General features: G+C 36.0%; 1 protein-coding gene across 5 annotated transcripts in view; it reads right to left on the bottom strand.

The window, feature by feature from the left end:
• The window catches only part of LOC133174756 (serine/threonine-protein kinase mig-15-like), a 47,093-nt gene that overhangs the window by 4,780 nt on the left and 23,692 nt on the right, over positions 1-18,621 (bottom strand). For all 5 annotated transcript variants that reach the window (XM_061309848.1, XM_061309851.1, XM_061309849.1 and 2 more), the window contains 7 exons: positions 7,515-7,608; positions 6,482-6,609; positions 2,128-2,374; positions 1,801-1,866; positions 1,267-1,412; positions 611-674; positions 288-388 (listed from right to left, as the gene is read on the bottom strand). In XM_061309848.1, coding sequence (XP_061165832.1) covers positions 288-388; positions 611-674; positions 1,267-1,412; positions 1,801-1,866; positions 2,128-2,374; positions 6,482-6,609; positions 7,515-7,608 — 846 coding nt within the window. The remainder of the gene's footprint in view (positions 1-287; positions 389-610; positions 675-1,266; positions 1,413-1,800; positions 1,867-2,127; positions 2,375-6,481; positions 6,610-7,514; positions 7,609-18,621) is intronic.

Raw genomic sequence — 18,621 nt, 5'->3', positions numbered from 1 at the left:
AATATCTCAATACAGAAAACTACAAATCAATTAGCAAGCCACATTTTAATGATACAAAAAAGAATGCCCCAACAACAACTCCCCTCCCAAATAAAAATCTTATTTGATGACAGAGTTTCTATAAAGACAACCTACATGTACAGTACTTCAAACGTTCAGTAGAAGTAAAAGATTTTTCACTCTAAACACAATTTTCTCTTATGTTTTATTTTATTTAAAAGGCCATGAATTTGTGATAAGGTGATTTTTTAGTGAGGGCAGGAACTGCAACAGATCTCATGTCTTACCTTAAAAGCCATGAATTTGTGGTAAGGTTTGGGGGCCCAGGCATAGATCTCTATACTCTCCTGTAGGGCTATCACAAGGAACTTGATCTTCTCATACTTCACTGTACAAACAAAAATTGGCCATGTATTATATCTATCAATCAATCCATCCCTACCTACAAACAGTTCTCCAAATCAGAGATTAATTAAGGAAAATAAGAAATATATGGTTAGGTTGAATTTATATATTCCACAGCCTACTATTTTATCTTTATAACAAATATTTCAAAAAATTGAATGATAGAAAAGTTACATCCCTTTGCCACATTTTACAGGAAGCTTACCTATTTTGAAATGGACACATCCCTCCAGTTCTCCAACATTTACCCAGCCATTTCTTCTATCATTCTGTTCATAAAAGGAGATAAATTTCTCAGGATTAAGTGCTTAGATGTAAAAGAGTTAACAAACAGGAATGTATAATATAATGATTCAGTAAAATATTAACACTACCATTCAATGCTTATTTTTTCTGTAATTTAGTGAAGATCTTTACAGTACTATAGAACCTTATAATTTTCACACATCAATGTTCAATATACCCAGTGATATCCATACAGAATTTTACAAGTAAGGCTTCTCTTGAATTTTCTGAATGACTGGAGATTCCAAGTTTAATTACTAAATATTTATTCACTTTTGATTGTAAATTCATACCTTGCATAATGTAAGTTACTTTCTACAATATACAATAGATTAATTCTACAGTTACTGTACTTTAACCAAGGAATCAAAATTCCACAGAATCACAATTTCTGTTCAATTCGTGATTAGAAAAATTACATGAATTTCTTAGAATTCCACCATATGCCTTAAATTTGCTTTAAGTACGCTGGGTCAAATTTTCACAGAAAATTTATGACCACATACCGCAAATTAATACCATGTGGAAAAAGTACTTCTACAGTATTTTACATTATAATATGAGGAGTCTACTTACTGCTTCCTTTTTGAAGATTTTATTGTTCAGCCATGACAGGTAGTAGACTCGTATTTTATTTTTCTTGCCGGAGATCGTGACCAGAATGTTCTGTCCCTCCAACACTTCCATCTGCTGGAACCTCCGACGTGAGATCAATGTATAAACTAAAATAGGAATAGTGAATAAAGTAACCGACAAAACCTTATTAAGAGTAAAGGTGAAAAGTAAACCAGGGATAATGATAATAAAATGTAGCTTATTTGTGTAAATTAAACTGGAATGGGTAGTAAAATACTGTGGATTGGCAAATAATCATGATGGTTTCAATTTCACTATGTTCACGATTCATCATTTTTCCGCAAAATTAAACCCATAGGGTATGCTATCATTAGATTTTAAAAACGTTTAAATGCTTTTACAAAATTTATATTAATTTCTTGCAGTGTGAAATTAAATTCGTGATTTGTACTTGTTGAGGAACCGTGAAATTTTTACACCGTGGAATTAAATTGAAACTTATCTTTTTTAATGTAACCTTGATCTATGACCTACCTTTTCCCTGACCACTTCTGTCCAATAGCATTAAACCATTTTCTGTGCCAATGAGTAAGTTCACCCCTAAAAAATTCAGTTTGCACTCAGATTTAGAATGAAATACTTTTGTATCATTATATAATAACCTGCAATTAATTAATATAAGGAACTGTGTTAGATTCATTTCAAATTTTTTTTACAATGCCAGTCCTGTACAGATAAAGAGAGCAAACTTAATTCCAAAGAGCTTTTACAATTTTTTAAAATTTAAAATGCAAATTTACCGAGTTCCTGATTTTCAACTCACACAACACCTAAAGAAGCAGTTAATTATTAAACATGTACCCCATAATGCAGCACACAAGATGTCTGAGGAGAATTTTTTCTTGTATTTTCGGATTTCTGGAGTGTCACTCAGAGCTTCAGTCATGGGTTGTGATGGCGCCACATTGACATTAATCTGTGAGCCACGGCGAGATGACTGGGAGGTTAAGGTTGAACCCTCAGAAGCACCGAATCCAAAGGCCGAGAAAGACATAGGCTGGTGTCTTAATCCCCCACCCTCAGAAGTATTACTGACCGCCTGACGATACTGAAATATAAAGGAGAAAGACTTAGACTGGTGTCTCAATACGCCCCACCCTGATCACTTGTTGACACTGAAACATAAATTAACATTGGTCCTCAAGCATCATTTGATGACTTACATGCACTTTTTTCTGTAATAGAAGTGTGCCCCCCCCCCCCCCACCCCCTTAGTTCACTATAAGAGTAAACTTTTAATGCAGAAACAAGTGCTTGTGCTCACAAGGTAGAATAATTTCTTTTAATTTGAACTTTCTGAGTTCGAATCCCAATTAGTCAGGTGAGTTTTGGAACAGGTATAAAAGATTTAATTAGAAAAGAATGACGACCTTTCAAAAGTTATTACTTGCCACAACGAAAAACCCAGAGAACTTTTAAAGTTTCTAAACATTTACAAGAGAATGTTCCTGAATCTTAAATAACATTAACAGCTAACCCCAGCTGTGCACAGACATGGTATTATACTACGGTTCCTGAACACTTTGTTGTATAGTTTATTGCACACTATGTACAGTTAAACTTCGTTATCTCGAAGTTGACGGGACCGTTGATGAACTTCGAGATATCCGGGGGTTCGACATATCGAGGGTTATAGTTCAAATGAACTTCAAATAAACTTAGTGCAGTGAACATGTCCTCAATAGTAAAAACAAGTCAAATTCTTCTTGTTTGAAATTTTGTACATGATTTCTTTAATATACATATACATGTATTTAGCAATCAAAAATTTTACATCCTCTTTATAATTCACAAAACAAGAGGCCCATGGGCCACATCGCTCACCTGAGTAACTTTGGCCATGCTGTTCATTACCAGACTTCCCCCCTTGTAATACTTATTGTGGCCCCGCCCTACCCCCAGGGGCCATGATTTGAACAATTTAGAATCTACACTACCCCAGGATGCTTCCACATAAGTTTCAGTTTTTCTGGTCCAGTGGTTCTTGAGAAGATTTTTAAAGATTTTTCCTATATATTTCAATGTAAAACTTGGGATTCCCTATTGTGCCCCCCCCCCCATCCCCGGGGTCATGATTTGAACAATTTAGAGTGTACACTACTTGAGGATGCTTCCACATAAGTTTCAGCTTTTCTGGCTAAGTGGTTCTTGAAAAGAAGATTTTTAAAGATTTTTCCTTTATATTTCAATGTAAAACTTGTATTCCCTATTGTGGCCCCGCCCTACCCCCAGGGGCCATGATTTGAACAATTTAGAATCTACACTACCCCAGGATGCTTCCACATAAGTTTCAGTTTTTCTGGTCCAGTGGTTCTTGAGAAGATTTTTAAAGATTTTTCCTATATATTTCAATGTAAAACTTGGGATTCCCTATTGTGCCCCCCTCCCCCCTATCCCCGGGGTCATGATTTGAACAATTTAGAGTGTACACTACTTGAGGATGCTTCCACATAAGTTTCAGCTTTTCTGGCTCAGTGGTTCTTGAGAAGAAGATTTTTAAAGATTTTTCCTATATATTTCAATGTAAAACTTGGATTCCCTATTGTGGCCCCGCCCTACCCCCGGGGGTCATGATTTTAACAATTTAGAATCTACACTACCCCAGGATGCTTCCACATAAGTTTCAGCTTTTTTGGCTCAGTGGTTCTTGAGAAGAAGATTTTTAAAGATTTTTCCTATATATTTCAATGTAAAACTTGTATTCCCTACTGCGGCCCCGCCCTACCCCCGGGGGTCATGATTTTAACAATTTAGAATCTACACTACCCAAGGATACTTCCACATAAGTTTCAGCTTTTCTGGCCCAGTGGTTCTTGAGAAGAAGATTTTTAAAGATTTTTCCTATATATTTCAATGTAAAACTTGTATTCCCTACTGTGGCCCCGCCCTACCCCCGGGGGTCATGATTTTAACAATTTAGAATCTACATTACCCCAGGATGCTTCCACATAAGTTTCAGCTTTTCTGGCTAAGTGGTTCTTGAGAAGAAGATTTTTAAAGATTTTTCCTATATATTTCAATGTAAAACTTGGATTTCCTATTGTGGCCCCGCCCTATCCCCGGGGGTCATGATTTTAACAATTTAGAATCTACACTACCCCAGGATGCTTCCATATAAGTTTCGGCTTTACTGGCCCTGTGGTTCTTGAGAAGAAGATTTTTTAATGACCCCACCCTATTTTTGTCTTCTCTTGATTATCTCCCCTTGTGAGGGGACTTGGCCCTTCAATTTAACAATTTAAATTCCCCTTCACCCAAGGATGCTTTGTACCAAGTTTGGTCAAAATTGGCCCAGTGGTTCTTGAGAAGAAGTCAAAAATGTGAAAAGTTTACAGACGGACGGACAGACAGACAGACGGACGGACGGACGAAGGACAAAATGTGATCAGAAAAGCTCACTTGAGCCTTTGGCTCAGGTGAGCTAATAAAAGCCTTGTATAATATGCACAGAAGTATAATCTTTCTACCAACGCGGCAAGTCAACCGCTAGCATCGTTTCCCATGTACACATAACCGGATATCGTCTATGCATTGTAAATTTAAAACGGTCGCTGTCGAAAACAAAATATTCATTTTCTTTTATTGGAAAAACAATAAGTTCATACATGTAAAATCAGTTAAAAGAAAATTATTTTACTATAATAAAATCAAATGCAAAAGAAGAATCACGCACTTTTGTCTAACAACAGAACAACACTGAATCACAGGGCACTACAGCACAAGTTTTCACTGCGACACACGCTCACATGATAGTGTGTTCGGACGATTATAAATTCTGCACGCTCATAAAGGGAAAATAAATTCTAATTGCTTTAAATTACAGAATTTTGTTTTACTTCGATGTTTATTATTTTCACTTTCATATGCATAAACTATGTATGCGCGCATATTTCAGTCACTTAGCATTAAATATTGCGATTATCAAAATAAACGTACCCAAGCCACAAAACAATTATCGTGTCATCCACGCGTATGCATTAGACTAATACACACAACCTTTGGCTTGCATAATTACAATCAAGGTAAGCCATACATACACTTCGCATAATTATCGCGCTATTATCTGTTGATCACAGGAACACAGGTAACCCGAGCGTGACAGACAGGTGGGTGTTATCAATAGAGCATTCAGTTTACCTAACGGACTTGATCATCAGAGCGGAAAATTATCCTGACTTCGAGATAACGCATGTGATTTTAATGAATGGGTACACAATTTTACTTCGAGATAACCGGGGTATCCGACATTACTGTGTTCGACATAGAGGGGTTTATTTTAATCATTTATAAAGCAAATTTCGTCGGGACCGCGGCCTTACTTCGACATATCCGGGGTATTCGAGATATCCGTGTTCGAGATTTCGAAGTTTAGCTGTATATTTAATCACCGCATATCTCAGAATTCATCTCTCCATGTAGATGTTTTAATCTTATTATTAACCTAATGGTAATAATATAATAATATATTAGCATACACACACAAACAAGTAAGAGTCTTTATTAATTTATTAGTGACTGATATAATGCACCTTGATGCTTAAAAAAAATACATTATTCCCTGTAAGGCCTCTGAAAGCAGATCCTCTCCTCACAACTGGGTATATCAGTATATAGAACAGTTATTTTTACACCCACTCTAGCTCTCTCAAATGTACCATCATGTAACAATAACAGATTTTGTTGATTTTGCTGTACAGGAAAAAAAAAGTATATAGTGCCCGACCAAAAACCGTTATTGGTGAGTGGATGACTTCCTTTACAACAGCGAAGACTTTTATCTCTCCTTGGGCACTAAATCACACACTTGTTTTCATAAGTGCTGAAGCTTTTCATGGCTGCAATCACAGTACAACTAAACAGCTCTCCAGCCATCAAACCATGCTAGTCATTATAAATACATAATAGCTTTCCAACTGATGCTAACATGCACATTTATTGTTTTTCCTTGTTTTTAAGTATCTTTTAAAAAATCACCAAAAAGCAACAGAAACCCCTCTGTATAAAAACTTGTGTTTACATAAAAATACAGAACTTATATTAAAAGTAAAATGTTTTCTTGATGTACAATGCTAATTAATCTCTTTGAGACATTAAGTCTACAAAGCAAGAAATAATATTATTATGGAATATGCATGTCCAGGAAAGAGGAACTCACCTCATCTGATGTGGTCTTGTCCTGGGGCCTCTGGGGGGTGAGGCCTGAACGTGACTGGGGTGGGGTGTGTGGGGGAAGGAGATCTGGAAGTACTCCGCTACTTGCACTGTGTCGTGGTTGTGGAAGCACTGAAATATAAAAAATTATCAATTAAAGGACTCTGAACAGAGACCATTCACTAAATAAATGCCTGGGCTAAAAATGACATAAAATCTCCATATATTTGAAGTTAGATATTTTTTAACTGTTGAATAAAAAAGTAAAATATTTTTTATGGTTTGAACAATAACACTCCAAAAATGTTGAGTCTTCATTTTCATATTATGTAAGACTCGTAGACAACACTAAATACCTTATGAGTGAGAGAGATTTACCATTGATTGATTAGGGATTGAATGGATTTGTCACTTTTTGACCAATTTAAGTCCCCAAGAAAGATACCACATTGTAACTATGATTTATTTATCAAAGTGACTTTCCACTGTGTGACTAGTATGAGTTACACAAACTGACTTAGTGTGAAGTAACCTTGCATCAGACTTACCAGTGAGTTAGACTTACTATTGACATATTCTGAGTTAAGTCAGTATGAGATGGACTTACCACTTGGATGAAAAGTTTCCAACTGGGTTAGAGTTAGACTTACTATTAACTCAGTAAGAATTAGACTTGCCACTTGGATGACCTAAATTTCTCATTGGGTAAGGGTTGGGCTGACTTAATACTGACTCAGTATAAGTTAGACTTACCACTTCAATGACCTATATTTTCCACTGGATTGGAGTTACAGTTACCACTGACTTAATACTGACTCAGTATGAGTTAGACTTATCACTTGGATGACCTAAATTTCCCAACTGGTTAGAGTCAGACTTACAACTGACTTAATACTGACTCAGTATGAGTTAGACTTACCACAATGACCTACACTTCCCAATGGGTAAGAATCAGCCTTACCATTGACTTAATACTGACTCAGTATGAGTCAGACTTACCACTGACTTAATACCGACTCAGTATGAGTTAGACTTACCACTTGAATGACCTAGGTTTCCCACTGGGTTGGAGTTTGCCTTTCCAAGCTTGGGCCTCTGTGCTTTATCTCCAAGAACATTCTCTGATTTATTCTATAAAACAAGAATACACAAGACTTAATATTTTTCAGAGTATAATCAATAAAAATAACCAGGAAATCAACAGCACTTTATCATAGACATTTCATATATTTTTTTTTTACTGAAGCCTCTTGTTAACTAAGGTAATGAGCAGAAAACCATAATGAGGCTAATTCAATTCATTACACTCTTATGTAAAGTGATACATATTTCTGGTATTTGTTCTATAATGACACCTGTACATCTAAGAGATGTTTTCTGACAATCAATCATTCCAAATTCAAGCTTAGCAAGTTTAAAAGGAACCTAACAGGTCCTCATAATGAACCTTCAACTTCCCTTTATTTGAAAACACACAGTGGTAGTGGTAGAGTCATTCTTTATTTCACCTTAATTGTTAATTAGTGGTCCACAGATGTCCATGATCTGTGAATTTAATTTTGCTTCCAAAAATACCAATAATACCAACTATGACAACATGTGGATGGATTCAAATTTCACCAAATCTGGCTAAATTACAACCCAATATTTTAAAACTAATAAATTATTGAAAATAAAGCTAATTAATTGGAGATTCATTGACCTTTTCTTGTAAAAACACTGATATTCATAATAAAAATGTAACTGGAGTATATTTTAAAAAATATATTATTTTGAAATACACATCTCCAGTAAGCACATCAGTTTCACAGCCAGGCATTATTTACATAAATCCCTCACTGATTACCACATATAATAGTCAGATCTTTTTTCCCCATGATTTAGTGTGGACACCTTGTTGATTTTTCCCCAGAAATTATTGATTCTTGGTTAACAATGTGACAGAGAACCCCCGATAAGGCTTCCATTACACAGATAAGCCTAATTTGATCTCAACTCCACCAGTGTTCTTTGCTATAATCAGCACACCACGGCAATGAACATGCTTTATCAGGTATTCTACTGATGCAGGGTGTTGATTAACAGCAGTATTACTATCAATATTTATGATTTTATGGAGGACTTATCTCTGTATCTAATTGGCAATGCTTTAAGATCTATCATGTCTATGCTGTAGAGGCATCCATCAATAAATCTATAATTCATATTTCTGTAATCATAATGGGGGTTCTCACAGAGAGGACAGGGAGAGCAAGGAGGGAAAGAGATTAGAGGGGAGAAAAAGGACAGAAAATGGAGAGAGAGGAGAGAGAGAGAAAGACACCATGGGGATTTCTCACTTCATTGTAAATCCACTAACAACACAGTAGGGTCACAGACTCCTATTTAAAAGTAATCACAAGAATCTGGACTAAATGAAAATCACCTTTCACTAATTATCTCTTCATTATCCCCCCTGTTTTCACTCAAGCTTAGTTGACTTCACACGACTGCCCGTTCCTTTAGATGGGGCCACTTCAAAGTTCAGCTCCCCAATTTAAAGAACCTAACTTGAAGGTTAAATCAGAGACACAACTGTTCTATTTACTTTAACTTAATTCAATCCTCTAGACATTCATCAAGAGTAACTGGTTCAAAATGGCAGACAATGTTTAATTGCAATTGGAAACACAAGAAGCCAATTCTGAAACAGAAATTTTACATGAGCTTTAATAAGACGCCTGTTTGAAAAGGAGAAATTTCTGTTTTCATCTCCAGATCAAAGGGGTCCTGGTAAAAATTTAAAACTCAAAAATATCTTAGTATGAAAAATTTCACTTCACTTCCAGAGACTGTTTTCTTAAGCATCGGTCTCCAGATATCTGTAAGCATAAGAAAATGATGTTATGATGTTCTTTTCATACATGTACCCTCCCTCCCTTCCAAGAAAATGTGGGTGACAAGGCAAACCCCCCTCCCCCAGGGAATCCCCCCTCCCCCACCTTACACATATGATCAATATTTGTGCTGTACAATAGGAAAGATTTTCTGTATCATGTCATCATATATGGATTTCCTGTATTCAAATACCCTGCCATATTTCAATTCCATGCACTCCAGTATAAAAAAATTAATTACTATCAAAGAGTAATGTTGCATAAAATTCTGCCTGTCAGCCATCAACAATTGATGGGACGAGTGAATGTGTCAACATCTCTGTATCGATATGTCAGCCAGGGCTTTATAGCAGAATAATAGTTCCTCCTGGAAATCAATACTCCAAACTGTAATCATTGTATCCGGTCTTCACTTATCAGTTTCCCTTCCTACATATAATGTTCTAATGTTTTTTAGGAGTGGGTGTATTATGATTTGAGCCACAGAAGTTACCCATTATATGACAAAATTGTTTAAAAAAAGAAGAAGAAAAATTTAAAAAAAAATATATAAATGTAATGATGTGGTCTCTAAATTAAAAATCTTTGCGAGGGTGACTTCTTTTTTTTTTTTTAGGCTTGATGCCTGGTTCACAGATTTGATAATCATAGATCTATATGTACATCAATCTCCATCACCAATTTTCCTTTACCTTCAACTGTGTCAATGAAAAGAACAAAATTATTACCACACTGGAATTTACAACAGATTGTTATTGGCTGCCCCCCCCCCCCCCCCAAAAAAAAAAATCTTAACCAATTTAACAGTATTTAATGCCTGGATTTTTTTTATTGGCCAAGGAGAGGTTTGGGTGCAACTCTTTTTTAAGGGACAGAGTTTGAAACCTTGAAACAAAAGTAATAATTCAGAGAGCTTAAACTTTTAGTTCTGTCAGTAGACCCCTTCACAACCTCTCAACAGTTTGTTAGCTGTCTAATCTACTTGACTGGGACTTTCCCTTCACTGATGCCAAGCTGTAGGACCCTCATTAAACTCCAGTAAATGTTCCCCCCTTAATGACCACTCACCACTGGAATGTCCAGAATGACTCCTTCACCAAGTGGGTAGTTTATAAATCGCCCCCTGACCACAGTATTCAGAGGTTAATGAGATGCCAATGCTAATTATATGTAAGAGAAACAAATTCTGCTCATGCTACTTTGTAAATCATTGACTTGGGCCACAGAAAATTTAGGAAAAAGTTCTGTATTTGAATATTTCAATGTGCTTGAAGCTTTCAATAAATCTAAAACATTCCTTCTTTTAAACCATGAAGGTAGTTTTATTTTTAAAATAAGAAGCTACAAACTTTTATGTAATATGTGTCGAGAGGACAAAACAGGTCTTCCTCTATAAGTGCACATTGATATTTAAGTAATATTGGTAACAGTTCATAACATCGATGACAAATCTTAATGCCGGCCACCTGTTCAGGTAATACCCAGGTAACTACAGAGAAGCATGCAAAGGAAATGTGCATATCGCAGCTGACAGACATAGCCACGATTATTGTATTACCAACAGTCAATATAATAGCCATTATAGAGGACAAATACAGAGTATGGTCTATTGATGTCTCCAAATCAATCTCCTATTTATCATACTTTAGCATGCCTTACTGTGGAGGAAAAAAAAAACCAAAACACAAATGGCATCTGTCATTATTGACACAGAACAAAATGTTACCTGGGAATTTATAACAATCAAAATTAAAGTACCCCAGCATCCTGGCCGATTATTGATAAAAACAGGTCAATATCAAATGCTGACATTTCTCATGCTCTCTTCTATTCTGTATTGTGTCTCATGCTCTCCCCAAGTTCTTTTTTCAGAGATTTTTTTTTATTTCATTGTTTGCTCTTTTGATTATGAATGCCTTAGAAGTTTTTTTGGGAATCAAGAGGTGTTCCCTGTTACAAGGCAGTGTGTGGATAATGAAGTCCATCTGTGACTAACAGGGGGTAAAAAAATGGCAAACAGACAAGCTGGGGAGGGGACATCTCTGGGTTAAATAGTGGCACCTGGTCCCTGGTTGGGGAGGGGTATATTAAGAATAATTTCTAAGAGATATGGTACTGCTATCTGAAATGAAGGGGGTTATCAATAAAGGAAAAAAAAACCCTGTTGTATGACAATTGACTCATATTGGAGCCATTAAATGCCACTCATGTTTTTTTAAGAAGCATCACTCAAACTGATTTTTCATCCATTTTTCCCTCTTAAGAAAACAGTAGTCTGAATGCAAAAGGATCAATCCTAATGAACTTAAACATACCCTTCATCCCAATTTAATTTCAATGCAGTGTAGGTATACTTTAGTCTTTGATTCATTAAGGGATTTCTTTTTTTTATTACTGATATGTGGTCCCCGTGTTCATTATGCCAGACCAGTCTAGTATACATGATGCACTGTTTTATGACCTCGTATAGACTACTGTAACAGTACTGCACCCCGCACACTTCCTACCCTTATTGCGGAGAGCTGCACCTTCCCATTACCGTGATTTATACATAACATTTAACACCAAACTGCTATAGAATTAGCATCCGAAAATCCCAATAACTAGCAATTTAAAGTAGATAATCATATGGCTGTTATACCTGCGGAGAAACTCTGTTTGTTTAAGATCTTTATGAGAAATATAAATCTTTTAAAATGATTTCCTCTGCCATCATAAGTGTCTGGTACCATTTTTAAATTCTCCAGACACAAATTTTATGTCTGTTTGTGCATAGCTGTGTTTACAATAATTGCTACTCTACTGAGCATACTATAAATAAAATCTTCTTTCTTTTTTAAAACACTTACATTATGGTGGCGTCCTGACAAATTCAATGTGACAAATCCGTAATACCCAACCCTACACATATTTATAAATGAAATCTGCACGGAAGTTACAATATATAAACTTTTGAAATGCAAGACACTTCATAATGTCTGTGTCAAATGAAAATTTGTGTAATGCATGACACTTCCATATTTCTGTCAAATAGAAAACCTTTATTCACATTAATCTGTTTATCAACAATATTTTATTAACTTTAATTTGCACTCAAGTCAAAAATATGAAAATTACTGACAACATAAACAACCTCTAAAAAATTAATAAGAAATCTCACGCAAGAAAGAAACAAAGGTTTCTATGGCTTTTCTACCAGAATATTAGGAAGTATCCAGATGGATCATTGAATGTGGTCAGTTTAGGCAGCTGTGTCGATCATTCCTAGCAGTAATGAGGGCTTTATACCAGGCCTGTTTTTCCTCAATCTGACCACGATGTAACGTGTAATGACTAAAACACCTGTGAGAAATATTTCTGTTCTAGTTTTCCTATTTTTTTAAACTTTCTTCCTAAATTATCTACCACACCTGGATAAAGATCTTGAAACTTCACAAACTCGAGCAAAAGGAGTACAGATTGAAGACAAAAAACAAAGAAAATGCCTAGATTTTTTTTTTCTCAATGCCATGTTTTAACACATATGGATCCATGTCAAAGGTGATTACAGATAATTATTTTAGTAAAAAAGGAAAAAAAAAAGAAGAAGAGATGTTTCATTAAGGAGAATGGCTTAGACAGACACATGTATTTTCCATTAAAACTGAGCAGCAGATCAGATCATAAATCTATTTCACATGCAATAAAAAAGAATGGAACTCTGACAGGTGAAATGAGGGGTGGAGGGGGGGATGCATTGAGATGTCCATCAGCAGCAATCATCTCATCATCTCATTACCCAGCAATCAGGATCAATTGAGTATTTACTCACAACACAGGCCCAGACAATCAATGCTTGGACAATAGCCGGCTATTAACAGACCCAGACTCAGGGTAATAGAGGGGTCTGATTGGAACGATGCTGGGGAAAATCCATCATCTGCAGGTTTGTTCCCCCGCAGCTGGAGGAACTCAGGCACATGGTACAATATTGGATACGTTGATTGAAATTTCACCCTAATGAGAGCTTAATTCCAGGGTTTGAAGATGGCTTGGAACTGGTGTGTGTAGAAACATTATTGTTCAGTGCTAACAAAGCTGCACTGGTTCACATCCAAAACCTTCTAATTGAGACTGAGTTTTTCAATTGAACTATTATGTAAGGTTTTTTTTTTTTTTTTTTTTTTTTTTTTTTGCAGTACTCAAGTTTTTATGTAATGTATGGAGGTGTCCATCAGACGAATACATATAACAGCTGTCACATTCATATCCAAATATTAATAAGATTGAAGGAATACATATAAACACAAAATCCTTAACCTTTACTCATATTCAAACATAGAAAAAAGTGAAATAACTTAGCGCCAATAAATTTTGCATGTCTCTTTCTAGTCGATGACTGTACAAGATATTTCGTGAACTTTGTACCCTATTCCCAGTCTCGAGACTCCAATCTGACAAAGTCATTCAGATAATGAATGTGTCTATATAAGAACCCAATTATTGTCCAGTCCTAGAGCCAGATTTCACCTTCCTTTACATAACAAACAAATGATAAGAAAAGCCAGTAATCTTTGTAAGAAATGCCTTCAAACAAATTATACCCCCCTCATGACAGCACTTCACCACAATGACCTCAAAAAATCAATACACAATTTGGCAAAATTTGGAAAATTCAAACTTTGAGAAGACAAGGATCACGATTCGTAGATAAGACAAATTATATCGAGATGGGGGGAAAAGAACCCAGATTTCACCTGACAAAACCCGGCCCCCGTTACCAAACAGTACAGTGCATATACTATGGATCCTTTTATATTGCGATCATTTTTTAAAATATTTTCAAAAGTTACAATTCTCTTTAAAAAGGATTGTGTATTTTGCTTCAATTCTTCAAGCTGAAGGTTAATCCTTCCATTAAAAATTGTATCAGGAACAGAAACTATTGTAATATTGCCTCTGTTTTAGTGTCTTACCTCTACCAATACAAAATAATATTTATCCACAATGCCTTACCTCTACCAATATGTAATAGTATTTATCCACAATCCGATAAAACTGAAAGTTGTCATCTTCCTCATCCGCCATGACCACCATAGTGGAAGTGAATTCAATCAGCTCCCCAAGGACACGAGAAAAAATACCAGTCCAATTGATTATTTATGTCATTAATAGAGCTCTAGGAATGCACCGTTAATACAAGTCAATACAATATACAGGAATTCAAGCAGTCTATTTAACGGATACTATTTCTCACACCTTCATCAATATTTGTTGATCGATGATATATTGCTGTTTGATGACAGAGGGACCGGTCATTATCTTGTGGTCACTCTAAAGCTCACCTGGAAACAATTCCCTTTTTTTTGTACACTTGGTTCTCCAGAGCTCCTTATTATAGCTTCCTTTCACTAAGAATCCCTTCTTTTTTTTAGAGCTTCAGCTCTGAGTATCGATTCATTTCCATTTGGGGGAAAAAAAAAACTTAATGCAATCTTTTAATTTTTTTTTCCAGACTGTTTTTTTAAAGTAGTAGCATGCCCTCAGACTCTATTTATGATGCTACAAAAAAATCACAGAAAAAAAGAGTCTTCTACAGGCTTAAATCTTCACACTTCAGTTTCCACAAAGCTAATAATCCAATCAACATGACTTCACAAGCTTGTAAAAAAAAAAAATTGGTGTTTAGCTACTCATGTGTAAAATTGATGTGCGCGTGTCTGGCACCAGGCAGGTTCTCTAGTGGGAGACAGCGTACTACAAATTCCCATACAATTCCTTCCTTCCCTAACTATTCATTGACTAATGCCGACAGCGTAAAATCAGGAAATTCCTCTACATTATCCACAGATTTTCCTCTGCAGCTGCTAAAACACAGTTCTTTTATTACACTACAGTCCCTTGTTTTCAAAACTTTCTTTTTTTAAGAAGTGTGTCATTCGATTTAAAACCCAAAACAGCAAAACAGAGGGTACGATTAGCCCCCGTCACAGAGCCCACACTAAATCAGCATAAAGACACAAAGCACTCCGATCTCCTGCATTGAGAGATAATTCAATACCCTGGATTCAAGTGGAAGTCTTAATCTCTCCAACAAGGACAGATCTAAGCTTTAATTCTCTAGTCAGATTAATCAATGGTCAGTGTCTGCCGGTCAGTGTAGGTCAATACTCTGGGATCCCCCCTGTTGAAGATTGGATCCTCCCAGCTCAATAAAACATGTACTTTAGAACTCCACTAGAACAAAGGTCAAGCAATATTGGATCCTCCCCACTTCACTATCTATAATAACTTCTAAATTAGTGATTTTATCCTTCTCAGTCAAACACTAATTAATAATTAAATCTTCCTTGACTGATAGCTCAATGCTCCTCCCTAATTCTGGACAAGATAAAGTGGACAAAAAAACTAATCTTTCACACTATAAGGAGTGAACAGGAAACTCGATTTCCTTTTTTTTAAAATCACACTTATAAACACATTACAGAGCTTTATCTGTTTTATCTCCTTTATGACTGTTTTATAAAAATGAAAACAAGATAGATATCTCTTCCCTCTCAAGTACAAAGAACAGAGGATGCTAGAATTACCCTCGCAGGTGTAAAGCCCAAAATCCCAGGTGAGATATTGATTGGCACAAAGGCCCTGTAGATAATTAAGCCCTCCCTCTCTCCTCCCCACTGTCTTAAACAGAACTCAGATAATGGGTGTGTATAGTGCCTTCAGATTTTATTACTTCAATATTACAGACAACATTCATCCACAGTTCACAGTTTCCTTATTGTCTCCATTTGCTGAAATCACCTGCTCATCTCCATGCTCCTATTGACCAGCCAATACAGAACAGTCCCTCCAAATTTTTTTTTGACAAATTCAGTCCTAGGAAACCAAATCTAAAATATTCACACTAATCGGCAAGTGACCACTTGCTCTGCATGAACCAACGTCTTTTAAATATCCAGAATTTTTCATGCACCACCTGTCCATACACATTAAACCACTCACCCAACAACCCCCTTTTCTGGAATGTCCAGAGAGAATTTCTACACCATCTGCCACCGTGTAGAGTCTTTAATCTCCCTGACCCCTTTCCAGATCTACACAGCCAGGAGCATTATCCAGTGATCATTTCCCCTCTCTCTGTCCTCACCAGATCCCCCAATGTTATTGTTCCAGACACTGATCCCCCTCCTTTAAAAATAAACACTACATCAGAGTCTCCACTTCAAAGATCCCTGCTAATTGGTTTATAATACCTGACATCCTTTTGTTTAAGTTAATGCTCTCCTACACTAGCCTCGTTAATTTGGTGTTTACTGAAACCTTGAAATCTGCTCTTATTTTAAATCAGGATGGTACACTGAAAGTACCATAGCAGATTGTTTTTTACTGTGCAATTCTAAAACTTAATAAATAGAGGTTGGGGGTGGGGTGGGGTTTTAATATATTACCATCTGATGACATCAGGTAATGAGGACACAGGATCTATCTTAATACACCAAGGGGTGCTTTTTGAGGATGCCAGCATGTGCTATTTCAGAGAACAGCAGGCATATGAGGACAGTAGCAGGTGCTGAAGGCAGAAGCAGGTGCTTTCTATGGACACCAGCAGGTGCTTTCAGAGGACATCCTGAGCATATGTTTTCATAGGACACCAGCAGGTGCTGAGGACGCCAGAAAGTTCAGTATGGAGACAGAATCTCTGATGATGCTAAATACACAGAACTGACATTAATGCCCCCCCCCCCCCCCCAAACATATAACCTCTAATCAGAGAGCAATATGAACAATATACCAGATAGCATGTCTAGTACCCATTATATCAGGACCCCCTTACTTTCTTTAGATCAGCACTGTATACACATTCTGTTTTGTTCAGTCCTCCATGCCATATCATTCATCAGCCCTGTAATTGCTGGTAATTAACTAATTAAAGTTTTCCTTTTTTTCCTTATCAGGCATAGAATTGTTACCCTCTACTGATCAATGTCAAATAATTGTAAATGTCAAGCACTCTCTTACACAGAATAAATATGTTAAACAAACATATTATTAAATTCTCCCTTCTACAATAGAAATCTGAAAGGGGACTAATGATGCCTCAAGTGAAGGCAATTCTATAAAAGGACCAAAATGCATAATTTATCAACATTTCTTCTTTTTTTTTTTTCAAAATAACCTACATGTACTAACACATAACTGTAGATGACAAATTATGGGAGCAACACAGGTGTTCTAAAGATCCTGGCTTTGTTGTTAAAAATTCAGCACAATAAATGACGATCACTTGATACCTAGAACATTTCTTGCAATTAATTATGTGTGAACTGAGTTATCTATATCTACGTATCTTGTCTGTTAAATCATCTCCTGGTTTACTGTGATCTAATAGATTATAATATGTGATGAGTAAACATTATTCTGGATAATGACAGAGATTCGGTCATCTTCTTGGATACTAACTAAATATCAGGCAACTCCCTGATTCCTTTGGAATTTATTTCAATGGTGTCTCATGCTTTCCCAGTCCTTGCTGAATACAGTGAGAAACTATATATAAAAGTTAATACTGCTGTTTAAAATGAGAGAGAGAGACTGTGAGAAGGGGGGAGAGGGGGTGTTCATTTGAGCATTAATATATGTACGAGATGTACCCTCTCAGTTTTGCCTCCCAAACCAAGAGTTCATTTCTGACACAGATGAACATGTTGAGAGCGAAAATAAATCTGGCATTTTTGGACACACCTGTATAGATTTTTTTTTCTAAGATATGAGTTTGGTTCAACAGACACAGAGTTCCATTACTTCAATAGACTGTTGCAGAGGTCATTCGAAATAATTTTTTTTTAAAATAAAAATGAGATTTAATCTATTCAGGACAACTTTGATACATCAAAATGACCTCTTTGTAACTTTTTTTTGTTTTTGTTTTGTTTTTTGTCTAAACACAAAAATATCGTGGAATTAAATTGTCTGAATTATTTTCCAAGGGTGATTTGCAAGGTATTATTCCTTGTAAAACATTCTCTCACTTGCTCTCACTTGATTGCTCTCTCTTACACACACTCTTTAACTGCCCAATGAGCTTTACTCTATGCAGAAATCAGAAAAAGCTTGAGTAAACTTTAGTAATCATTTCAAAATCATTTTTTTTTTTAAACTTAAAATGAAAATCTCTTTGCCATCATTACCATGTGTATTTCCAACATATAACAAACAGAATGATACCAGAGGAATCCAATCACTGGGGGGAAGTAACCAAATTTATCACAGGGGGGATACCTCAAAA

Source organism: Saccostrea echinata, unplaced genomic scaffold (genome assembly GCF_033153115.1).
Source record: "Saccostrea echinata isolate AGI-Se365-2 ecotype Australia unplaced genomic scaffold, CSIRO_AGI_Sech_v1 ptg000059l, whole genome shotgun sequence".
Classification (NCBI taxonomy): Eukaryota; Metazoa; Mollusca; class Bivalvia; order Ostreida; family Ostreidae; genus Saccostrea; species Saccostrea echinata.
Note: the sequence above shows the minus strand (reverse complement) of the source record. Positions and strands in the feature narration are given on the sequence as shown.